General features: G+C 39.1%; 1 protein-coding gene across 1 annotated transcript in view; it reads left to right on the forward strand.

The window, feature by feature from the left end:
* Positions 1 to 2,328: 2,328 nt before the first annotated feature.
* The window catches only part of PTPRN2 (protein tyrosine phosphatase receptor type N2), a 635,529-nt gene continuing 611,515 nt past the window's right edge, over positions 2,329 to 26,342 (forward strand). The window contains exon 1 of the mRNA XM_086865041.1: positions 2,329 to 2,590. Coding sequence (XP_086721167.1) covers positions 2,470 to 2,590 — 121 coding nt within the window. The 5' untranslated portion in view covers positions 2,329 to 2,469. The remainder of the gene's footprint in view (positions 2,591 to 26,342) is intronic.

Below are 26,342 nucleotides of genomic sequence, written 5' to 3' on the forward strand. Positions count from 1 at the left end.
TCCTGGGGCTTTAAGATAGATCTGTGTATCTTTGTTAGGTGAAGCCTAATACAAAACTGTAAAATACATCCAGGCAGGGAACGCCTTGCACTTCCCAGTCCTGAGAATTGCTACTTGAGTTATCTCCAAATGCCTAATTCACCTACTGATTGACTCTTTACTCTTTCCTTGACACCTGACTCCTGTCTTTACTGTATTTGTATATTCAAGGATTTCTTCCTGTCCTCGATGAATGCCCTTTCTTGTCCTGATTTTTCACATTGCTTCAAGTGCTTTTGAACAAATGTCCTTATTTTGCTAATCCTCTGCACAGAGTGGCTATGAGAATTTTAATTTCCTTTTAAAATCTGCATAGTATTTGATCATAAATTCACAGGAACTATGCAAATCATTCCTTGCAGAGCTGCACTGACTACCAGTAATATCACTGCTATTTTGTATTTTGACATACAACTTGTTCTCTCGCTGTGCCTGCCATTTGCTGCTTTCTTACCTTCAGTTGTTTTGCAGTTCTGTGCTAATTCTGATGACCTTTTTCCTTGTTCCCACTACTAGCTTTTAAAGCCAGATGGTTTGCATAACCCATGAGAATATACTAATTTATGTTTCAGCACTTTCATTTCTCATCTTGTCCTTTCCACAGAATGCTTTTCCCTCCTTTTTTGTTTCTCCCCTTTTAGTGCTCAAATTTCTCTCAATGTCGTCAAAATTGATTTTTCTGAGGTAAAGGGACCTTTTGGCTTAGTGAAACCACTCTCCTGCAAGACATAAACAGTCATGTAACAGACCTCGAGAGCAGAAATGGTCAAAAAGACCATCCAGTATCAATACATATTTTTAAATATTTCTGTTTTCTGAATGAAGTTTTGCTCTTTTTTGCATTTGACTCACAAACCTTAACCACAAAGGAAGTGATTTTGCACCAGTTCTAGAAGCAATTATATTTTTTTTCCCAGCACAGAGGTTCATGCTTTTTCCTCAGAGCAAAACTGGGAGGATAGGTGTGTTTTGCAGCTGTCTGTAAGTACCCCTCGTTCTCCCCATGAGCTCCCACCCAGCCCCTCTGCTCCAAGTCTTGGAAGTGTGCAAGGAGGAAGACCTCTGCTCTTCCAGGGTTAGTCTGATCTATGGATTTCTATGTTATTTGCTTTTCTGCTGTATGGCATAGCCACTCCATGTACTACAATTTTTACTCTTTTTAAAAATCTCGAGTGTGTCTCAGTCTGGTTAAAGCCAGTGATGAAGCATGTAGAGCTGTTTACCTGAAGTATGAAGAAGGTTGTGGGAACCTGGAACTTCAGGGAGGAATAAAGTAGATGTTTGGGTGACAGAGGGGGCTGTGACCAGCATCATTTTTTGTGGCATGGAGCTGGCTGCCCTGGCCAAAAGCACATCCCCCTGTATGGAGACATGACACCTGTGCTGTGTCACCTTGGTGGCTTTGACTGCTGCATTAAAGGCTGAGTGTTGCTACAGTGAATTTGTGTGAAAAGGAGAGCCTGTGAACCAGGAGGGACTCCATGAGCTTGAAACTCCTGATCCCTCCTGGCAGCCTGGACTGATGCTCCCACTTGCATGGAACAGGATGGGGAGAATGAAGTATGTCACATATGTGGATGTCTCCCAGGCAAACTCAGAGGTGTCTACCTGAAGGCTCATTAAATCCTTTGGAATAGTCAGTAATTTTCTGTGGAGGAAGCACTCAAACACAAACAGCTGCTGAGGAGACCACAGGGCGGGTCCACTCAGCTGGCACATGTTTCAGGACAAAACTTTGATAGGGCGAACTGGTTTCACAGTATCCCAGAATTTCTAGAGTTGGAAGGGACATCTGGAGATTACCTTGTCCAACCTCCCTGCCAAAGCAGGGTCACAGGTAACACAGGCACATGTCCTGGGGGATTTGGAATGTCTCCAGAGAGGCAGAGAGGGAGACTCCATGACCTCCGTGGGCAGCTTGTTCCAGTGCTCCGACACCCTCAACATAAAGAAGTTCTCCATCTTGTTAACGTAAAACTTCTTGCGTTCCAGTTTATGGCCATTGCCCCTGTACGGCTCCATTGTTTCCCCGTACAGGTGTGTGAAACAAGCACATTAACTCCCCTCCCATGCCCAGCCATCTTTACGGGGGCTGCCGGAGGAGGCGGCGAAGATCCCGGCCTCCGCCAGGGCCGGTGCGGGTCACGGGCCGGGGCAGCCCCAGCCTTGCTGCCCTTGCCCGGGGGAGCCGCTTCGCTTCCCCGGGTCCCGGCGGGGCGGAGCGGGCGGCGGGGAGCGCTCCCCCCTCACGGCTGCCGGGCGGGCCGGGGCGGGGCCGGGGGCGGGCGGCGCCGGTCGCTGTCCTGGGTGTTGAATCTGCTGCGGCTGCCGGAGCCGGGGAGCGGCCGCGGGAGGCACAGGGCGGGCGGGCGGCATGGAGTGAGGGCTGGCGACGGCGGGCAGGGGAGCGGGGCGTGCGATGGGCCAGGCATGATGGGCGCGCTCGGCTCCGTCCTCCCGCTGCTGCTGCTGCTGCTGCCGCCGCCGGTGCTCGCCGCCGCCCCGCGCATCCAGCCGCCCTCCGCGGGGGCCGCCGCCGAGGCGCGGATCGGTGAGTGGGGCGAGGGGCGGGAGGCGCGGGGCTGGCGGGGATCGCTCCCCGCGCTGCTGCCGGAGCTTCCCCGCAGGCAGCTCGGCAGGGCCCCGGCGGCCGCGCCCGCACGGCGGACGCTGAGGAGCCCGGCCGCCCGTCCCTCTCCACCGGCTCCGGATAAGCGGCCCCGTCCGCCGGTGCCTCACCGCCGGCTCCGGCTCCGGAGCTCCGTTCGCAGGTCCCTCACCGCCGGCTCCGGATAAGCGGCCCCGTCAGCCGGTGCCTCAGCACCGCCTCCCGCTGCCTGTCCCCGTCCTCCGGTCTTTCACAACCCTCTCCCGGTCCCTCTCACCTCCTGCCCCCGCTCCGCCCGCAGCCCCTGCCCCAGCGCTGTGTCCCGTCTCTGAGGGCACCTCTGCGGGGCCGCTCTCCCCCGCTGGCCCCGCATGCTGAAAACTTCCGCCAGGGCTCACGAGGCCCCTGGAACCGAGGTGCGCCAGTGGCGAGTCCACGAAAATGCTTCCAGCCTCCACAAGCCTTTTCCCGGTTTGTTGTATTCAGCCCACTGAACTGCCCTTATTCTTGAAGGAGACAGGAAATCTCCGGGCCACGATCCCCCAGGTCCAGCCTGTGGTGGAGTCCCCCCTCCAACTCATGCTGCTGGAGGTGGAAGTCAGCACTGCCTCCGGGTTAAGGCTCTTTCAGAGCTTTCAGAAAATCCCCAGTGCTGCCCAGTGCAGCATTGAACAGCTGCTTTCTCTTGAGATATTCTCCACCGACCCCTTCTCCATTTAGAAGGTACTGTCTGCACTAAACATCCCCACCTGTGAAGTGACCCGCAACGGCATGAAGGGATCCTGCAAACAAACAAACTCTGTATGTTTCAAATCGATGCAATTCTCTTGTGACACTCTCCCTGGCAGTCCTTTCCTTGCACTGAGACACTCAGCACTGTGTGCTCACCTGAACTGTGTATTATTACTCCTATCTCTTAATAGAGTCAATCTCATTTCACTTACACTATCTTCCCAAAGCTCACTTTAAGTCAAGAAGGTAATGAACAGGAGAATTTTGTATTTTTTCCCATTTTAATATCTACCTAGGGCAGTTATGGAGATCAGAGTGAAAGGTAAACAAACTATCCCTAAGAAATCTTTTTCTAAGACAAAAAAATTAAATTCCTTTAAGAAACAAAGGAAGCCTTCCAGAGGGATATTGCTGCTGTTTTACTCATGTACATTCTGTTTATTAAGAAGGAATTAAAATCAGCTGACCGTGTTTTTAATGAGGCTTCTGTCAAGTGGCAATAAAAATGAGCTATTGTGCTTGCTATAGTGAAGGTAGTGATGCAAGGTTTTAAGGAGAAATGGTTTGGACTGGATTTATCCATCCTTCCTCTCTCCTGGTTGCTATAGATATAGTCTGTTTCTCCTAATCTGCTGAATAGAAAGCTTGCATAAAAATATTGCAAGTAATAGCTGTAATTTTTACCTTTAATAATGCAATAGCCTGCACTGTGCTTTCGAAATAGTCAGATTTTGATTCTCTCTCCCTAAACACAACCTGCAAATCAGTTTGGGTCACAGAGTATTTTTTCAGTTTGTTGTAGCTGAAACACAAAAGCAATGTGTGTGTTTGTTACTTCCCTCCAGCTTCCCTGTGCTCCTGCCTCGGCAAGGATTTCTGCCTGCCAGTTAAGGCTGTCCTTGAGTGGAAAGGACTGGGGGAAGAGCAGCCTTGATTTTCACAGTGAATCCACTGGTCTGGAGGTATAATTTGGAGGCATTTCAAAGGCAGCAAAACAAGCTGAGCCTCCCTACTTCTTGCTGGGATAGGGACCTCACTGTTATCTCATGGATCTCTGTGAAAGATGGGAAGAGATTGATTGTGTTTGACAAGATGCAGAAAAATGTTTGCATTACTTGAAGTGAAGCAGTTTTAGCTGTCTCTTCCATTAGAATACCTTTATTTCTTTTATTGACCAGTGTTTCAGATCTCATTAATCTTGAGTTCAAAGTATTTATTATTGTAGATTCTGTTCAATTTTGGAGTCCAATTTTTAGACACAATCAGGAGACATAACAGTAATTGTACAAGATATCAGAGTTTTGGGGTTATTTGTGGTTATATGTGAAAGATACTAATTTGGTTTCTTCTTGTGGACAGTCTCATCTTCTTTAATTGAAAATTGAAGACAGATGCATTATGAGAGCTCTAGAATGTGTGCTGAAAACTGCCTTAAAAGCAAAGTAATTATAGAAACATATTTTTATTATTTTTGTTTTCCTCCATTATTTCAGGAACTCTTCCTAAAAGTTGTTTCAGAAGAAGAAGTTCATGACCTTTACCATTTCAAGGGATGGATTAATCCAATTTAATTCCTTCCCACTTTTTGATGGTCAACTTTTGTCCAGTATAGTGAGCATCTTTAAGTGTTGACCTTTCTTTTGCAGCATAACATCTTTTACAGACTTGTTAAAGAAATTAGAAGATTTGAAGTTGGAGTTAACAAAGATACAAGATTTTAACTTCTGTTTCTGCCTCTATAATTGATGAAATTTTGTTGATTGTTCCTGTGGGGAGGTGTTTTGTTAAGGTGCAATTACCAACAGAAGCACATACTCTTCCATTTCTTGACATTTACCTTTCATCATTCATCATTCTGTGATGATTTATAGTAGCATTTTAAATGTGAACAAATAAATATAAGTACATTTTTCCCCCCCTCTCTTTTTCTTGCCTAGGTCTAGGTCAGGAGAGAGATTTTTATCTTTTCCACAAAAAAAAAAAAAAAAAAAAAAGACTGGGTGCATAGTAGTATTCATTAGTCCTTAATGAAACAATGGGGTTGGGAGTTTAATATTCTAAAGAAATATTTATTCATTTATAAGACACATTTAGAAGTTAAGATTATGGAACTTGTTTTTAAGTGTTTTACAAAGTAATCATCTGTGGAAAAATACATTCTGATCATGTTTGCTCAGTTCTAAAGGTCTGGGTTATTCCATTCTTGTCTTGATGGTTGTAACACTAAGAGGAAGCTTCAATTATAACTGCAGCTCCAACTACTAAAATATTTTTATTGTACAGTTTTTAAAGTAGACTCATTGATTCAGAAAGTTGCAGTGGTACTTTATTTTCATTTTAGGTAGGCAGGGTAAGATAGAGAACTTGATAACAAAGTAAGCTGTGAACATTCTTAATCAAGTTCTTTCATTAGTACTAAAACACTGGTATTTTATAGCAGAAGTTGTACTCATATGTTTCAGAAAAGAGTAAATGTGCTTGCTGCAGCGCCATCACATTGACCTCTAATGTGTAAAATGATGCTTATAACCTTCAGTGAATATAATTTTGCAATATAATTTGATCTTTTGTGCTGTGTGCAATCCCATTTTTCAGTATGCATTTTCCTCTTAAATGAGTACATTGATATGCTGTGGAGATTTCCAGAAACATTTGTTCCACACTCAACATAAATTTGTTCCATACACTGTGTAAAAGCTCCTTCAGAGTTGTATTGAAGTAATCACAGGCAGAATATTTGTCTGTCAAATGAGTGTGAATTTAGTTTTTAACTTGCTAACAAAAAGACAAGTCAATTTCAGCTTATAAATATGAAATTTACTGCTAAACCTTTAGCTGTGAGTTCCTGACACATACAGTGTTTTACATTTCTCTAGGATTTAAATGTAATTGAGGATAAAAATTTTATTCAAAGACTTAAAAAATGTTGCATGTTAAGTTTAGTACTTTCACAAAGTACTGTGTGCATATTTAACCACTGAAAAAATATTTGAGAGGTGGGTTAGGAGTTCCAAGTAGCTAAAGTTGATCAGAATTAAGAAACTGCAAGAGCAGGGACTTCAGTTCCTATTGGTGAAAGGCATCTCTCCAGTGTTGAGTCTTAAATTGCAAGAGAGTTAAATAAAGAGTAGGACAGGTGAAAAAAATATTTATTTAGATATTTTGCATTTCATTCAGTGATTTGAACAATTGCTGAAGGAGGCAGTGACAGAGAGCATTTGTCTATGGAGGTTTCATGGGGAATAGTGAAGAAGTGTGTCTTGGTTTAGTTCTTATTGGATAGATGTTACCTTAAAACTCCCATAGCTGTTGTTCTCAGCCATCATTGTTAACTGCTTTGAAGATCCATGAGGACAGAAGTTTTGCTTCTTGCAGCAATTGAGCTGAAGCTCACTGAAGTCAATGTCAACCTTCCCATTGACTTCAGTAGCATTTGGATCAAAGTTCTGGTTTGAGGCTTGTAGCAGACTGGCTGAGAAAGTAGGAGAATTAGAGTGTTACCATCTGTTCAGTACAGAAAAAATTGCCTGACTTACCAGCTCCGTTAATTTGGAACTTCTCATAGGCACTCCGGTTTTTTAATAACATCTTTATTTGATGTGATTATTGATGGTGGAGTGTAATTTATGATATAAAATTAGAAAATAAAAATAACAGCAAAATAATTTAATTAAGACAAGGCTGTGTGCTCAGAATGTGAAGGATTCAGTGTAGGAAACTGGATTTTTCCCTTCATCAAAAATATTTTTGCATATCCTAGAAATATTTCTTAAGTTATCAGTTACGTTAAAAAGCAGCTTTAAGGTAGATTGATATCAAGGCATGTCTATCTGTCAGTTCCACTGAATTACAGATAAGAACATGCATTAATATTATTAATCCATCATTCCATGACTGTTCTACAATAGCTATTTTTTTTACTATAACTTGTTTGTGTTCAAAGTTGCACGTGGACAGGAAGTGAATTATTTCTCTATCAGTCAAAGGAAGCAGTTGCAGGGTGCTCTTAAGGTTGTTCATAAGATGGGATGTCTTGGGAGTTTTTTTGTGTTCTTGTTTGTCCCACTGACTGAGAGAAAACAGAGAAGTTTTTGGCAAGATAAGCTTATCTCTGCTTTCTACCTGGGTGTGCCCCAACACTTCTAAACTGCACCACACCGTCATAGTGCCATGACGCCAGTCAGCCTGCTGAGAGGGAATTGCATTTCTCCTGGTGGTTAGATCCCGGAACATTTGGGCAGGTCCTCTAAGACAGCCCAGGGCAGGTCATGTTGACACTCTGCTGATGACAGGCAGTGACCTGTGTACTCTGTGATGTCAACAGTGTGGGTTATAGCACTGTGGTGAGACTGCCGTGGAGAGGAAACTGCAGCTGCAGTCCCTGGGGTTGCTGAGCTCATTGAGAAGCAGCAGCTGAGGTCCCCTGTGTCAGACAGATTTCCACTGCCTGGAAAGAGAGCATAAGAACATGAGCTCAGATGTAGGTGGTTGCCATCATTCATATGTATCCAAATCCATAAGAGGACTTGTGCAAGTCAAAAGGCAGTGTATATTCCAGCTTTTGGTCTCATCCCACTGACAATGTAGCCTAAAATTTAGCTAAAATGTCTGCAGTTATTTGTACAAAATCAGTGTATCTACTCTCTTGCTAAAACTTGTGCTGCTTCTTACAAGCAGATTTGGAAAGAAATTCAGTAACTGGAGGAAAGATTGATTTGGTTTTGGTCATAACTTTGGTAGAGGATGAAAAGTCTCCAAGAGGCAAAGTTCACTTCTAGCTTCCATCACAGGAGTGCTGAGCTGGATGGGTATTTGATTTGGCTCAGCATGGTCATTATTAATTAATCTAGGAAGGCAGTGAGTAATATTGTTGTTGGTCAAACAGTTTTGTATTTGCAAATGAGGACGAAGCAGGTGAAGATGCAGATGAAGAAAGGAAGCAAGCAGAAGAGAAGTCAAAGAATAGAGAGGGTCATGTTGGGATGTGGATATTTAAAGGACGGAATGAGAAATTAAATCTTTAGAACAGGATATTGGAAATGGAGATCAGTGAATTATATATGATCTGAAAAGATATAAATTTAAGATTAAATGGAATTACTTTTTCTGTTGGAAGAAACAGTCAATTGCAGCAGCAAACCTGAGATGTTCAGTGGATCAGTTTGAGGCATGAGAAAATAAAGGTGACTAGAAGGATAAGGGATTTGCAAAATAAAACTATTAACTCATGCTTTCAGGCCAAAGCTGTGACAAAAAAATGGAGTCAAGAAATGCATATACACTATGAGAAACTGCTCTGGGAATAGAAAGGATTTATATCTCTTAATGTAAGGTTTGGGAATCATCTAACTAAATGTAATTAATTGAGCTAATCACTCTAGGCTCCTTTTAACCTGTTTCTAGTTTATAAATTTCAATTAATTTTACCCAACTGTACATATCTAACACAGGTCAGAGAAATGTCTCCCTGACTGCAGCTATTGCTTGACACTTACTATTATCTTAATACATTTCCCAGGCTAGGGCAAGTATCTGTAAATATCTGCCTGGTAGGTACTGCACTTCAGCTCTTCAAAAACCAGATGTTCAGGTTAATCTTGGGGAGAGTTAAACATATTTGGAGAGTGATTCACCTGTCTTTCCTCACTAGGTGAGACTAATGAAGTAGCTTAAACTGAAGATAGGTTGCTTGAGATCACCAGCTACATTTCTTCAAAACCTTTCTGAGATCTATATGTATTGCCAGTGAGCTGTTTAGGGAGGTTCTGTGAGTAGACAAACAGGTTTGTCACATAAGGGACTGAAGTAAGGTGTCTGATGGATATTCGTAATACTTGAAAGAAATTTCCTCTGAGAAAATTAGCCTCTGGTAATTGCAAACAAGTGAAGGTGACCTCTAAATGAGACAGAGGAGAAATGGGCATAACAGAATGAGCAGGCAAAGAGAAAAGACAGGCAAATGTGCAGGGGATCTGCAGGCAAGACAGAGGCAGGGGAGTTTGGTATTGGAGAGCTGAAGGAAGGGGAGCATGGAGACATGAGTTATGGACAGTGAAGTGAAAGCATGAAGGGAATGGATGTTAATGTGTACATACATTAATGAGCTTTCTTATGTGAGTTTTAAGGCCTTTATTTGTGACGTGGTAAAAGGGTTCTATTCATCTATTCATCAACCTCTGTATTCTGTATTCTATATATCAACCATTGCACAGTGCCAGCACATTACTGCATTCTCAGTAAGAGTTTGCCATTCAGAACAGCTGTACTCATCCAACAGTTAGAGTTTTACTTTTGAAAAGACTAGAGGAACTTAACTTTATAGATTTTATTCCTTTAGAGAAGGAATTTCTTGAGAATTAAGTTAGTAAATTACTGCATCTTACTGTGTTTTTTTTCCCTATAGTTTGTCTCAGCAAATGATATTTAAATACCAAACATAGTTTGTTGATACGCAGTGTCTCTAGATGGAGAGTTAGCGCTTACAATGCCTACCTATTTTTCTCCAAGTAACACATTGATTAAACAAACTGTTTTTACATGTAAAATGAGTAACTAGAAGTTTTATGGGAAGTACAGCTGGTTGTAGTGGGTGTCAGGTCTCGTCTTTCAGTCATAGCTTAGCAGCATGCAATGATGGTTACATAAGCTTGAAGTCACAGCCAGCAAGCACAAGATAATGTGCAGAGATAGATTTGCCTCCCAAAATGTCACTTCCAGATGTCCTCATAGAAGACAATGCAGCGGGGACCAAACACACAGTGTGTATTGCAATGAACTTAAAAAGTCCAACAAAACTCAGGAAATATCCAGATACATGGAACCCTCCCTTTTTTACTCCCTCTTCCCTAGTTAATATTTGATCTGTCAAGTTTGAGCCTCAACATATTCTCCCAAATACCTTATGAAAATCAGTTGTGGATGAGGTGAATGAGGTGTTTTGAATTTCTGGTGAACAGAAATCTGCTCACATCTGCAGGAGATAATTACCTGTCTGTTGCTCCCCTAAAAGGGGTAAAGATATTATAGCCTCTTCTCTTCTTACTATTCTGCTGTGCACCAAGAGCTGTTGTCTTTTCTCTAGAACTTTTTCAGTTGATTAATAAAATTCAGTTAAACTCAGAGCAGTTGTTTCAGGCAACAGCTTTACCTGGAAGGTCATACCTCATCTTCAGGCCCGAGGAAGAGTATGTGTGTTAAGTAATTGTCTGTTTTCTTCAACTACTACCAGCCTGCAGCTTTGCAGTACAGAATGGAAGTAACAAAATGTTATGCTATTCCTGACAGTGACTGTTGATCTTGCTTTTGTAAAGGGTATTGGTTTGGATAAAAAAAAATAAAAATAAATGGACCTAAACCACAGCCTTACTCACAAGCAATAAAACCAGTACTCTTATTAGTGCTGGTGTCCATGACATGGCAACAGGGAGATGGATTTTGGGGGTAGGATTAGTTTATGCTGCTGTTTCTCTTAAGGTCTCAAAGACATGATATTTGTGTCTGTGTAAAACATAGTCTCCTATTAATCTGGCCTCTCTTAAAGAGTAGATTTATAAGTCAGACATTACATTGTATTTGCACTTTAGCACTGAATTAAAAAAATAGCATCAAAGATTATAGGCCTTTATTAATGTGGATAAATCACCACCAAATAATGTGAATGTTTATTCTATTTTTTTTTGAGAATGTATGTATTGTTTATTTTTCTTGGAAAAATGATTGTTATAATTTTAATTTGTAGTGTGGAATATTTTATATAAAAATATTCACATTTCAGCTTTATTTGATATCTGATGTGATAGATATTAACTATCAAATACTTTCCATGAGCTATTACTCATGAAATCTTCCTTCCTGTTCTAGATTTCATCAAAGCTCAGTAGTCTCAGTATGTAGTCAGTCAATGCCTTACTCAGACTAGCAAAATCTTCCACCAAGCCTCTTCTGACACCTGGCCACGCCTCCCAGCCCAGGTTCTCAGCTAAACACTGGCTCTTACTTCCATGGCATCAATCTGTGGATTGGGCAACTCCTTCCATTTGTAGGAGATGGCTGTGCTCACTGGTGACTATCCCAATTCTTACTTTAATGCCCTAAAGGAAATTTGGGAATTAGTCATCTGTCATGACTGTTTGGACATAGCTGAATATTAATGAAAAAAAGATACCAAGCTAAATATCAGCAAGTATTTAGGTAGGTCACCTTGGAGGTAGCAACACAATCGACAGACCTAACTCCAATTCCCAAATATTTTCCAGAGCAGAGTATTCATTAAATTTTGATTTTTACTTGGTCTATATTTAAAAGGTATCTGTTCGGCTGTGTTTATTTTATTTTGCTCCTTTTTTTTTTCCCTCTTGAAAACTGGAGTCTGGTTCTGCAAATTTGTCTTACCTCAATTTTAAAGTTGTTGAAATATTTTTGTTAGTACTACCTACCTGGAAATTTATTTTAGTTAACTAGGTCACCTGGTAAATACAGTTTACTGACATATGTTAGATGCAGGGGATAAATTCCAAGGACAAAAAGCAGCTATAAAAAAGTGACAAGAATGGAAACTGAAATTTTGAAGGAAAACCCAAAGTTAACTGATGCTATCTGGTGAATTTCCATTGTAAGAGCTGCAGAAAAATAAAACAATCGTGTTCTTTGGAAGCAATCATTCACACTTTCAGACAATATAAAATTTATTATGCTATAATCAAGTGGCATTTGAAGAGCAGAATGGGAAGGTTGTTTTAGTACTATATGTGCTGGGTTTTCTGCTGCTCAACAAAGATCTAGGGATGAGGGCGGGTTATTTTCTCTCAATTTGCTTTTGTTTCTCTGCGTAACACCTGCTCTAACGAGTTTGTAATCTGAAAGTAAATAACTGAGCAGGGAGGAGGAAATGGACACAACGCACAGGCTTGAGAATAAACAGCTGTCAAATGGCTGCTGTTTCAGAAAGTGGAATACACTGCTTTGATGGAGGATCTGATTCAGCTTGAATGAAGGAACTGATCACACCCAGTTGTCAAACTTTCTTAATTGAAGAATTACTTGGGAGAATTCTAGAACAATATGTTATCCTCTTCAGATTATGGAACTGTTTTCACAGTTTAGCAGGTAGGGAACAGCACTGAAAGGATCAGCTACCTACTGATGGGGTGGCTATGCAGGTTGTAAAAGGAGTGGGATTGTGCTTCTTTCTCTTAACTTGCAGTTTAGGGAGGCTCATGCCAGAGAGACTAAATTAAATAGTAGTGCATTAAAGGGGATGAACTTCACCTAAATCTTCATGAAACTGCATGAATCTGAACTTATGTCACATATGTTTGGCCACCTAACACTCTTGTTGTTCAGTGTCTTTCTTTTTGTCCATCTGAATTAGAATAAGATCAACTTGCTTTCAGATTAAAGTTCATCCCTGCATGAGGAGACTTGGCTATCAAGAGAGGTGTATAAAATACAACCTTTAATGAGTAGCTTCACCAGTTTTCCTGAATTTGTTTCTATGTTTGGTGTAAATTACAGGGGTTGCAGGTTCAGTTCCTTTTGATGCCACTGGTTCCTGGATTTACAGGGATTTAAGACACCAAATATTTAAACAGGGTTTGCCTGATTTTATAGAATATGTTTAGCTCTATTTAAGAAAAAGCATTACCAAATAAATATTTGAACATTTTCTTTTGAGTCAGTTTTCTATTGGCTCTGTTGCAGTCTGGAAGATATACTTGGCTCAGAAGTCCTATGTTTTCCTTAAAAGGAAAGTAATTATCCTCAAGTAAAGTAATTATCAGAATGCTTAATTACATTTCCTAGAGACAGATTATTTTTGGTCAAGTCTCATCCCCCAAAATGCATACTGACTTTACATGAAGGACCTACCTTTCTGCTGTGGTTTCTCTTGGGAGAAGTCTCATTCATACCTGGGGTTTCTACCCCCTTCCAGCCCTTCAGCTCCTCTCAGCTGTGCTAACAGAACTCTGTTTGACCAGCTTTGTCTTTGCCATGGAACTTTCGGAAAGCCCTTCCCGGTTGAACAGATGTCAACTAAACACCAGTTTGAGCAAAAACAAGAAACAAAAACTAAAAACCAAAAAAAGAATCCCCTCAACCATTTATAGACTGCCAATACAACTCTTCCTGAGCACACATTATTAAGCTGGGAGTCAGAGTACTCTAATATTATCTGTTGGAGTCAGTATGCAACGGCTCTTTTTTCTAGTCTTTGTAAGTAAAAGTTGAACTGGCAGCTCTGTTGAAAATAGATTAATTTTAGTAGTTTCGTACTGCTTCTTCATTCCACAGTATTTTATATTATATTTATTCATAATTTAGTTTTAGTCATGTTTCATTTGTGAATAATGTGTGTCAGGTATTATGATGATATTTTTTTCACTTAATAAATCAAAGGAGAGCTATTTCTGTAATAGTTTATTACCTGAAAGTTGTCATTAAGTCTGTCTGTTTAATTTTGGCACTGATTACCAATGCAAAGAGTTAAGCATGTACCCAACTATAAGAAAATGCTGTTGTCACTTAGTAAACGTGAGGGTTCACCCTTCATGCTTTCAGCATGGAAAAATATAGGTCACAGCAGTTTTGATTATTCTTTGAAATTTTGTAGACTCTGGACCTTCATTTCACTCATTTAGTTGGTAATTGAGCACTCTGATGATAATTTTACACACTAGAAAAACTTGTAATTCAAACTTCATGGTGCTGTCACTTGCGTACATATTCAAGGCTACTCAAAGAATTCATTGCATTTCCAAGTAAGATAGTTAGAGCAGGGTTTCTAAAATGAGAGTAGATAGAAATTCCTAAAATTGCCTTGAATCTGCTGTTTGGAGTGCCTCGTGCAATAAAAATACTTTGTGTTATTCACTTAGTTTTTAAAATTTGATATGGCACAAATCTAGATGAGCTAGGTTTGGTTTTCATTCTTCTCCAGTGAGTAGGTGTCTGCTGACATCTAGGAAGGACTGTAAAACCTACATTTGGGAAGATGCAAATGAACTGAATATTTCTCTGAAACCAGATTGGTGCCAAAAATCCACTAACTGATGGCTTACAACTGCATGAAAAGTGAAAAAGGTTATTACTCCTTTTCCAAAGATGATCCTCAGTATGCATATTGCCAATGCTTCCCCAGAAGAATGACTTGAGCTCTGGACCTTACCTTACAGACCAGTGAGATAATTGCATAGTTTCAGAAAAAAACAAATATAAATTCCCGTCAGAATCCCCAGGTGCCTCATGAATGAATTTTGTATTCACTCTGCAATTTCTCAGTTCATATATTATCTGTGTGTAGTTATTCTCCATATGTGACAAATTGGAAATAGCTTTTTATTCTTGGTTTCATCTCAGGAGGTGAAAACTTATTTCTGCAAATATGTCTTTTTGCAAATGTAAGCTTTTCTTTCTTTTTTTTTTTTTTAATGAAGATGATAAGTTGCTCTAGGATAAAGAATTATTAGGGAATTTTCCTTAGAGACCATTGAGAATTCTCTCCTCACAAGAGAGACTACTGGGTGGCTAAGGGGAAAGAAAGTAGGACAGACCACAGCAAGTGAGAAGTCATTATGGAAATAGATAAAAACTTCAGTTCACCTTTTCTGTTCCATCCTTACGCATGCTGAATATGAACTGGATTCCTCTGAAGAGCTTGACTGTGCTTTTTGACTTGACCTAGAACTCTCTTAAGACAGTGTTTAAATTTAAAGGACTTGTTAGGAAGATGTTACTGTAGCAACAGAAAAGTAGTATTTTTCAGATTTGACAAAAAGCTTTAGTGTCCTTCTTGGCTGTATCTTCCAGATTTCACAGTATGAAGTTTTTTCAAAGTCACATATGGTATTTGTTGGATGAATGAGCAAAAAATAGTCAAGTGGTGCAAAGACAAAAAATATGACTTCAGATTGTGATTTTAAGAAAATAATCTTACCTACAGTAATATGTTGCCATTCCATTATATGAGGCTTTAAGATATTAATAAAGTGATGATTCCTGTTTTTTCATGGATCTGCTGCTGGACACTGTTGGTGGATCAGCTCTCCAGGCTGATATGAGGCCTGGCAGATCTGAGGATATTCCACAGTGATGGATGGCTGGCAGCTGGGAAGGTCACAGCAATGTGAGTGTTATGATCTATTGCCCCATTCTTCCTTCTTTCCCTCAGCAAATGCTACTGGTTTCTGTTAGAGAATGATTTCGGTTTCATTTGATTTGATTCTTTGTATGGCTTGCCCCTTTTGACCAGAGCAAACTGAGTAAGCACAATTAGCTTGGTTAATGAATAATGCTTGTGTTCCCCTACAGACTGATGGGGCAGGAGGCTGCAGTGCTGAGCGTGTTCTGGAGAATGATAGAACAGTTCTCCTGTGGACAAAAATTGTAGGTGCAGGTATTCAGAAACTTTCCTTAGAAGAAAAAGAAATAGATGTATTCACAGTAGTCATGAATCAAAAATTATGCTAATATTTGCTCATCAGGCCCTGAATAAGAAATATTTAATGAGAAACAAAATTCCATGGATTTTTGCTGCTGAGCTGCTAATGCAGTGCTAAGTGTGGGCAGAAAATACTGTAGTTAAATGAGTTTTTTATGACTGTGTTCTGGCCAGAAGTCTCTGTATTGAAGTGCTCCCACTGGGTTCCTGTAGCCATGGAAAGTATGTAGCTAGCTGGTGAGAGAAAAAGCTGTGTATTTGCATATTGCATATTTCAGTCCAGATAAGAAGGTGTGAATGTTACAAATCAAGGAAGAACACACAGAATATTATGGGCTGCTGGGCTGGGTCATTCTACCCAGCTAAGCCAGGCCTCCCCTGCATCCTTCTGCCTCTGCTTTCAGACTATGGCAGTTCTGTACTCAGCTGGTGGAAACATGGACTTTGGAGTAAGCAAGTGCAAGTGGGATTTCAGTGTGGCCTTCAGCTGATTTCTGTGCTCTGGGTGGTGGGAAGGAACAGAACAATTATTTTTTTTAGTTCTTGGGTGTGAAATAATAAAAGTGCATCTTTGTGCATGACATCTGCATGAGAGGGAAGATCAAATTGCAAGCATGCTGAATTTTAAGAGAAAATAGCTCAATAGGGCACTCAGAATATAGGTAATTGAATAAAGTAGAAAGAGGTACAGTAAGTGTGCTGATTTATCATGGTCTTATATCAAATTGGTGGATATTATAACCACAGCTGAGCCATTTTTTTTCATTTCCATGGCTTACTTTCACAAATGAACAAAGTCTTAAAAAATAAGTGTGGAGACAAACAAACCAAGGATGATAATACTAACAAGAAAGGCAGTTCAGATTCGAGAAGATCTGTTACTATTTTGTAACCTGGAAGTCACAGAGTTTAAAGAAGCATAACTTTTCAAGGCTTCTTTAAAGGAGGAAGGTGAAAGATTTTAAAAAAAGTTAGACTGCTTTGCTCCTTTTAATACCACTTTTAGTTATTTGGATATGCAGTTTAAAACAGAACAGCTCTTTGAGTCTTCCAACCATCAGAACAGGTTTGTCCTAAAACAAGCCTGTAGGAATGTGTTTATCACTTTCTTTAAAATTAAAATAATGAAGGAAACATTTAACTCTTCCTCAAAAATTACTGAAGTGACAGAAAATGGCAGTTTCTCTAATCTCTGGCTGTTGTATATAGATTATTTGGGCAATGATTGTGAAGTTTTGCTTGAAGACAAAGGGATCCCAAATGGCTCCCTAGAGCAGTATGGCTGCATAGAGCTGCTGTATTTAACTTCTTGAGCCACTGGTTTTGTGTGATCATTAGATTGTAAATCTTAAGTGTAGTACAGATACTGAAGTTATGTTTTACAGGACCCAACAGAACAAGGAAATATATCGTGTTTTGGGATGTTCTTGCCTGTATAGTTTTTGTGCTTTTTTGTTTTCATTCCTTAAGTGCAGAAGAGAGTATTCCTTGAAGAGGTTCTAATTTTATCTGCTCAACATGTGGAATTTTTTCTTTATGGGAGCTTCTCATATTGTAACATTTGTTTTTGCTCCATCTCAGGGCAAAGATAAAATAGTACATTAAAATGTAATAATGGAATAAACCACTTAAAAATATTATTTTTGCAGAAGGCAAAATACTGAAATATTTAAAAATTTGGGGGTTTTATGTTAACACTGAACTTTTTCAGCCCAAACTGCCAGATTTGTCAGCCCAAGTGCAGAGTGAAGGATTTGCCAGTCCTCATCCTGGAATTTGTATCTTCCAATCTCGTGTGTCCATGATGGGCAGGATGACCCAACCCTGTCACTGGGCCAGGCTTCCCTGTTACCTGATCCAAGAGGCCAAGCTCTGGAAGGGCCATTTGAAATACCCAAAAGTCACAAAATCAGAATAGAATCACAGAATGGTTTGGGTTGAAAGAGACCTTTTAAATGTCACCTGCTTCAATCCCCCTGCAATGAGCAGGGACATCTTTAACCATATCAGGTTGCTCAGAGTCCTGTCCAACTTCTTTCTTTTATCTAAAGTCCCCCCATTCATTCTGGCTCAGATGTATTGTAGTGTCAAATTTACCCCAAATTAAATATTTTGATTCTATTACTTGTTTAATTAGAAGTATCTTGTAGAACCTCCATTTTCTGAAAACTACATTTTTCTTTGGAAGATCTGTTGACAGTCTTCATCAACTTTAGTTTATATAAGGATCAAAATGTTCAGAGAAGTCAATTGTTTTTGTTAAACACCCAAACAACCCAAAATAAGGCAATGTTTTCATTTTTCTTAAACAAGAGCATAATGTGAGTGAAATATTCATGAAAATGGTGGGCTTTATGGCTTTTTTTTTTTTTTTTTTTTTTTTTCTACTTCTCCTTCTTGAGTTGTCTGCCACCTGGTCTGTTTTTTTTAATACCAGGAAAAGAAATCCTGTTTCTCAACTTTTTTCAAAGAATATGTTGATTTTACTAAAAAAAAAATGTGTGATTTTATGTGCCTTCAAAAGCTTTAGCTTTTACAAAATATCACAAAATGTGTAGATATCTGTCCTCCAGTGAGAATTACAGCAAAATGGGTTCTGCACAATTTTTCAATTAATTTCTAATCCTAGACAGACTGGAATCTACACCTATTGACAAACCTCATGGGAAATAGCAACATGTACCAAATTCCTTTTCACCTCTAGCAATTTAGTACTCTCTCAGAAATAAGACTGTGTTAGATTTGATATTTAAAAGTCTGTTTTGTTTTTTTTTTCTTAAATTGCTTTTTATGAGATTCATTTCAACTTTTGATTTCAACTTTTATTTTTTTTTTTTTGAGAAAACTTGCTGGATTGTTAGTTGTGTGGTGTGGGATTCGTCTTCAGATTTCTGCAGCTGAGTCAGCCATTTGTCCCATTTATAGTCACTGAAGGGGAAGAAGTACTCATGGGACATATTTGATCTGACCTATTTTACGTGTGTGCGTCAGGAGGAGATGAGTGGTACTCCAGGAACATTTGGCAAACTGACTAAATTTCCTTCAACTGCAGCAAAGTGTGAGCAAAGGCTGTATTAGAGAGATGCAGGGGAGTAGGAGCTCCCATCCAAACTTTCTGAGATATATCCATGAACTTTTTAGACTTCAGATCTGCATCTTAGCTTCAAATGGGGCAGTTTCCAATTCCTCTTTGTAGTGCTAAGATTTATAATCTTAAGTGGTGCCTTTGTTACACGTAAAAGCATACCATGTAGAAGTTTTTTAAACTAAGAGAACTACAGTAATAGGAAATATGTAGAAGGATAGCATTGTCTTCCTTCTCTTGAAGCACATTTTGGCTCTACAGTAATGGAATATCTTAGGATTTGGGATTAAATGATATTTTTGAAAAGTCCATTATTTTGACTTTTTTTAAAAGTAATCTTCTTGTTTGTAAAAAGGTCTTAGTTTGAAATAAGCAATGAAACTATAATAAGCAGTAAGAAATCGCTACAAACTGAAAAGATGCAGTTAAATTCTTTTGTTTCTAAGCTCAAAAAATTTTTGGCCATGGTATATAATCATGCAAATATACCAGCATAGACACACTTGGCTGTAAATACATTCCTTCCTTCTTCTGCTACCGTATAACAAGTTTCATAATTTTTGATGATTATTTATTTTATCATACTTTGCTCATATTCAGCATAGATTTTTTTTTTTCCCCAGTGCTAACTTATTTTGGATTACAATAAAAAGTTTAGAGATACATTTTAGGGATTTTTCTTTAATCTGTGCTTATTAGAAAACAAACCTGTCTTTAATCTGATATGGACTGCTTTGTATATAGAAGTACTGCATTTTTAAAAATACCTATAGTGAACTATATAGTGCTTATTTATTTTATGTTGCCACCTAACATGTTGGAAATTTTAAACCTCTTGGAAAAGGTGAACTTCCAGCCTGAATGGGTTGATAAATTAGGTAGGATGTATAATTAATGCAAGTATTTTGAGGTTGCATAAATAAATAGTAGTGTAAAGATGGTTAACAGTATTCTGGTTACATTAGGTTAATTTGACAGTGAATTCTTTTCTGTAGTGTAGTAGGAAGAAAAATATTTAACTCATTGAAGAAAGAGCAATATTGAAGTCACTTTGGGCTGAAAACCCATGGATATGGGTAAGGAAGGATTGAGAACTGGTCACACACAGGGACATCTGTGCTGGCCCATGACAATCCTGAGGGACTGGGTTTCAAGATGAGCATTAATAAATAGAGAACAAGCTGTAACTTGGTTCAGAAAGGGAACTCCAAATGTATGAACAGGAAGGCAACAGCAAACAAGAGTAAAATGAGTTGGAGGACTCAAGTTGCTTGACTGGAGAGGTGGGGGTGATGGGAGAAGAGAGAAATATTAGGAAGCAGATTATGAAGGGCTTTGAATGTCAAGTGGCCATACAACGGGATTTGATTCCTGTTTCCTGCTATGTGACATTAGGCAAATCATGACATTTCTCTGTTTTTTATGAGTCGAAGATGTGGATAATACTTGCATACCAAGTAGCAAACTGTGGTGACAGTTCTGATCTTGGTGCAATGTAAATGAGATATTTAATTTACTAATTTTAAAAATTCCTAAATGAACACAGTGATATAAAACCATTAGATTCACACTTCCCTTGAACTTACGTTTTGTAGTACTTATTAACATATTTTTCTGTAATCAAGATTTCTGCAGAGCTTGATTTCTGTATACAAAGCTTTTTATTTATGGAAAGCAAGTTTCTACAAGGTGATTTTCTTTCTAATCTCGAGCCATATTGAATAGCTAATGAGGAAGTGTCCTTCTCTTTGTACTTCATGATCCTAAGCTTTTTCTTAAAATACATAGGTAGGAGATTATACTGTATCACCAACTGTTATATTTAGTGTCCCCATTCATTACATAAGAGAAACATGTGCAATACCATTGCCAGCTGCAGAAGCAACCCTTGGATGTTTTGATTTTATTTTCCAAATAAGAACTTACCACATGAGATATGCTCAGAGTGGTACATTTTGAAAAAGTGAAAAATTTCTGCAGAGAAACTACGGTTTTCTGGAGGGAATACTTAGTTTTACACAGGTATTCCTTTTCTTGAAGGTTAAAAAATTGAATTGAATCTGTTTGAAGTTCAAGAATTGTTGTTATATCCATGATGATCTCACACCATATTGTCTCTAAGAATTCCTGTCCTTCATGTCCAGCTGGCTATAGTACCACGTCTCATGCTGGTAGATGATGATCAAAGATGAATTTTACATCCTTTCACTGCTTCTTATCTGGATTTCAGTAGGATAATACACTGTGGTTTAAAGTTACCATTATTTAATAAAGGATTGCTAATCCAGAAAAAGGCACTGGGTGAATTCAGCAACACAGGCAGAGATGAGTTGGATTCTGTTTTGAACACTGGTTTCCTGCAGATCAAGCTCAAAGCCTAGACCCCTGTTTGTAAGGATACCACTGGAACTGAGTAGGCAAAACAGAGAAATTCACACAGAAAGAGAGCAAGCAATAGAGAGAAACCTTCAAAAAGTTACATATTAGTCATGTCAATTGCACATGTCAGTGCACTGGATATGACAGCAATCCAAAAACACATAATGACAAAAAGTTCTTTATAAAAATACCATGGAGCTCACGTTTGAAGATGGCAATAATTATATTGACATTTGAGAAAACTTACCTTTTCTAAAGTTAACATTTTATGCAAAACGATTGAGAGATCTGGAGAAAACCTATATCTGAATGAGTCAGTTTGTGGGTTGTTGAGTCAGTTGATGGCTTAGGTAAATTAAAATGAAAGTACTTTTTCTTTCTTGAGGTATTTGGATATTACTCTCATCTGTAGTAAGTAAACAATTTGCTGCTAATATTACTTGCGTTTTTATTGAAATTATACTTATTATTGATTATGACTGGGGAAACAAACTACTTCCCACTGTAGGTTAAGACCAAATTCATGACCACCCAAGGAATCTGAATATACTTAAGTTGATGGGATGTGATGAGTTGCATCCCAGAGTCCTGAGGGATTTGGGTGATGTAGTTTCCAAGCCACTCTCTGTGATATTTGAAAAGTCATGGCACTCAGGTGAAGTCCCAGAAAAAGGGAAACATTCTACCCATCTTAAAAAAGAGTAGAAAGGAGGACCCTGGGAATTCCCAACCTGTCAGCCTTATCTCTTTGCCTGGGAAGTTCATGGAACAGATCCTCCTAGCAGATGTGCTAAGGCACATGGGAGACAGGGAGGTGATTTAACATAACCAGCACGGCTTTGGCAAGGGCAAGTCCTGCCTGATCAATCTAGTGGCCTTCGATGGTGGGGTGACTCCATCAGTGGGCAAGGGAAGGGCTGCAGATGTCATTTATTTGGACTTCCATCAAGCCTTTGACACAGTCCCTCACAATACCCTTTCCTCTAAACTGGAGAGAGAAGGATTTCTCTCTCCAATGATGTGTGGGCTGTCCACAGTGAATTGGATGGTTGCATCCAGAGGGCAGTGGTCAGTGGTTGAGATCCTGATGGGGATCAGTAACAAGTGGTGCCTTCAGGAGCCTGTACTGGGGCCAGCGTTATTTGATGTCTTCATCAATGACACAGTGAGACTGAAAGCACCCTCAGCATGTTTACAGATGGCACCAAGATGAGTGGTGTGTTTGATGTGCCCAAGGGATGGGATCCATCCAGAGGGACCTGGAAAAGCTTGAGAAGTGGCCCTTGGGAATGTCATGAGATCAAGTGCAAGATGCTGCATGTGGATCAGGTTAACTCCTGTTATCAGCACAGGTTGTGGGATGAGCAGATTGAGAGCAGCCCTGCCCAGAAGAACTTGGGGGTGCTGGTGGGTGAGAGGCTGGAGATGACCCAGCCATGGCACTCACAGCCCAGAAATCCCAACACATCCTGGGCTGCATCCAGAGCCCCAAGGGCAGCAGGGGAAGGAGGGGATTCTGTCTTTCTTCTCCACTCTGGTGAGACCCCACCTGAAGTGCTGCATCCAGCTTTGGGGTCCCCAAAATAAGAAGGACATGGAACTGTTAGAGGGAGCCCAGAGAACCAGAAAGACCATCAGAGGGCTAGAACAGCTCTCCTATGAGGAAAGGCTGAGAAAGTTGGGAGTGTTCAGCTTTAGGGTGACTTTATAGCAGCCTTCCAGTACCTGAAGCAGGGCCTATAAGGAAGCTGAGAGGGGCTTTTTACAAAGTTGTGTAGTGACAGCAGAAGGGGGAATGGCCTTAAGATAAAGAAGAGTAGGTTGGGATTAGATATTAGGAAAAAGTACTTGCTATCAGGATGCTGAGACAAAGATCAGGCTGTCCAGACAAGTTGTTCCATCCCTGGAAGTGTTCAAGGCCAAGGTGGATTGGGCTTTGAGCAACCTGATTTAAGGGAAGGCGTCCCTGCCCACAGCAGGGAGGTTGAAACTGGATGATGGTTCCTTCCCACCCAAACCGTTCAATTATTCTGTGATTCTATGACCCAAAACATATTTATAGTACCCAATGTAATAAAATCTTTTCGTACTTATGCAAAACATTGGTTTTGAAACATGGAGATTTGGACTGAGGAGAGTTTGGGGAGTTTACTTGGCAGCTTTGTAGTTCTAGTAAAGGAAAAAAAAAATTATTAAATTTTTTTATATAAACATCATTTTCATAAACATCAAGAAAAAAGTCTTAATAAGTGGTGAAAAATTTAACCTGAAACTGAATCAATTATTGCTAAAAGATGAGGGTTTTTTAATCACTGGGATGATAAGCCATTCAAACTATTCAAATGGAGCATACAATGCAATACTTTTATTCAAACAGAAATTGTGGACTAATTGCAGTGACCACCTGATGACATTCTCTGATGTTTTCAATGTAGAATGTGCTCACTATAGTCTTTTCTGACCTTGAAATCTATCAATCACTCTCATATGACACAGTGCATTACTGTGAAATTATTCTGTACGGATTTTTTTCTTCCTCACTGTTTCTCTACTGTTTACACATTTTGAATGGTGGTACCTATTAATTCTAGAGTAAAATGATTTTATGGTGGTTTTATTATTAAAAAAAGAAATTTTTGATTATGCTAAATAATAAGATCTAAGAAAATTTTGCCAGTCTTACCTGCATACAAAGACAAAAATGTTTATCAAGTTAAAATCTCATTTGATTACAAAATGTTGTTTTATTGAAAGTATTTTGTAATGGGTTGAATGTAGAAGTTGGTGTGGATGGTAATTTTGTATTCATACTTTTGTCATTTATAGCTTGTAGTCCTATAAGAAAACATAGCTGAATGTTTCTTATTATTTTTGTACCAAGTGCAGAAGGAAAGGTTGGAGGTCCTTATATATAATAATGAAAGCTAAGTGGATTTTTTTTTTACTTTTTGTACTATTTTAAAATTGATATTGGAAACTTGCATGTGAAACACTGAAGTACTCAAGGAACAAAATCAAATCCCTGAGTAGTAAACCAGAGAAATTATTTCATAAATAAACTGCTGTAAGACATTTTCTTAGTTCTTGCTTTTCATCTCAGCAAATCTTGGAGAAGAGTTCATTTTTCCAAGGACAGCTTTGCCCTTGAGAACAGTGGTTTTCCAGCACCACTAGAACTTTATTAGGTTACTAAGTATTTTACTGTTGTTCTGTCTTAGTAATGTAGTGGCATTTCTGGTGGATTTTCAACCAGAAAAAATAGTCTAAGTTATTTACTATCAAGATAGTATTAAAATGAGGGCATATAGTTGTTTTATATTGCAAATCAGAATGAATAAGCAGCACCTTGTAGCCTCCTATCACTTGTCACTGGTAGTGCTCAGTCTAAGCTGATACATTTTGGGATAGTGCAATCCTCAACACGTGGCAATTTTCCATATATGTGTGTGTATGTACATGTATATATTATTAACATCAAATCAAGCCTGGAGTTCTCATCCTTTCATGTTCTGGTTCAAGCAGTGCTCACTGCTACTAACTGTCCTTAGATACTCATTTCATTAGAGACACCTCCACACCAAATTCTTCTTGAGAGAGTCCTGGTTGCAATCCACCACCTGCATTACAAAGCATCAGAGCTACCTCTGGAATCTTCTGTACTTGTCTGTTAAGTTTCCCCTGCAGTGTTTGAGGTCAGATAATCCAAATTATCCCAGCTGATTTTATGGTAACTGGGAAGGAGGTTGCACAAAGAAAAATCTGAGTAATCTGAATTTAAAATATAGCAATAATAGCCTTTGACCCCAAAGCACTGTATGAATTTTTATTCTTTTGATGGAAAAGGGATCGTTATTGGTTTTGGCCTGGTATTTTGCTGCAGTGCAGCTTTCTATGCCTTCTTCAGCTTTTTCTGCAGTGTTTCTCACGGAAGAAAGAGAGAATGAGTCCTGTGACTTCAGGTCAGTACAGGATCATGCCCCAGTGGACACTGTATCACTGGCTCATGTAGAGCTTTAGTCTTCTTACTCACTGCCAAACTCAACATCAAAGAAAAGGGAGGCAGCAGGTGTTCCCCCTATTGCATGGGGAGAAATATATCAGAGCTTCTGTCTACTCATATTCTGCAACTGCTGCAGAGATTTTAGGAACCAAGAAGAGGCTGACAGACATCTTTCAGAAATGAACAGAAAATTTTTCAGACCATACTTTGTCCTCTGATTTTTTTTATGATTAGACAATAAAATTTTCTTATTTTAAAAAATTACTCCTAGTGACTCACCTCTGCAGTTGGCTTTAAGTTTCATACAAATTATATGAAAAATAACTGGTAGGCAATATGGTAATAGTAAAAAAAAAAAGTGGCCATGACCACAGAAGCATGAAAGAATCACCTGCCCTTAGCTTGTCTGAAGCAGAATCTTATATGTAACAACAAAAGCATACGTAGAAAAAAAAATGAAGTGTGTTATTAAAAACATTTTCCTTGAAAACATAGGTACTGTAGAGATAAACAGAATGTGAATCATTAGGAGGTATGGTCTGATTGACACTCAGATCATGTTGTGTTTTTTAAAAATAGATTACACACTTTCCAATAGCACTAAACTCAAACTTTTTGTTGAGAGCAGGAGCAATTGTGGCTTGGATAATAAAACTGGATAAAACAATTTCACTGTATTTTGCTTCCATTTTATGGTGTAGAAATTTGTGTAACTTAAAATGTCAATAAGGAGATAAATTGCTGGCTTTCACTGTGAAAAAATAATAGTATGATTTTCATATGCCAAATGATACAGCAGGTATCTGGTAAAAAGTAAGACAGGAACAGCTATTTTTGAAGCAGCAGAGGTTTCCTTCATTCCATATTCTTGCACATATTTTTTCTAGCTGTTAAAATTTTTTATGTTATAGCTGTTGACGTAATGAAGCTACTGAAATATTTCTGTCCTTTCAAAATTATTAAGAGATAAGTGTCATAGTTAGGAGGTGCTTCCAAATAGTGTGCTGTGCTAGCACATTGTCCTAAGAAAGGCGTGTCCTTATAGACCCAGTCTTAATGTATG

This window comes from Cyanistes caeruleus, chromosome 1 (genome assembly GCF_971803275.1).
Source record: "Cyanistes caeruleus chromosome 1, bCyaCae1.hap1.1, whole genome shotgun sequence".
Classification (NCBI taxonomy): Eukaryota; Metazoa; Chordata; class Aves; order Passeriformes; family Paridae; genus Cyanistes; species Cyanistes caeruleus.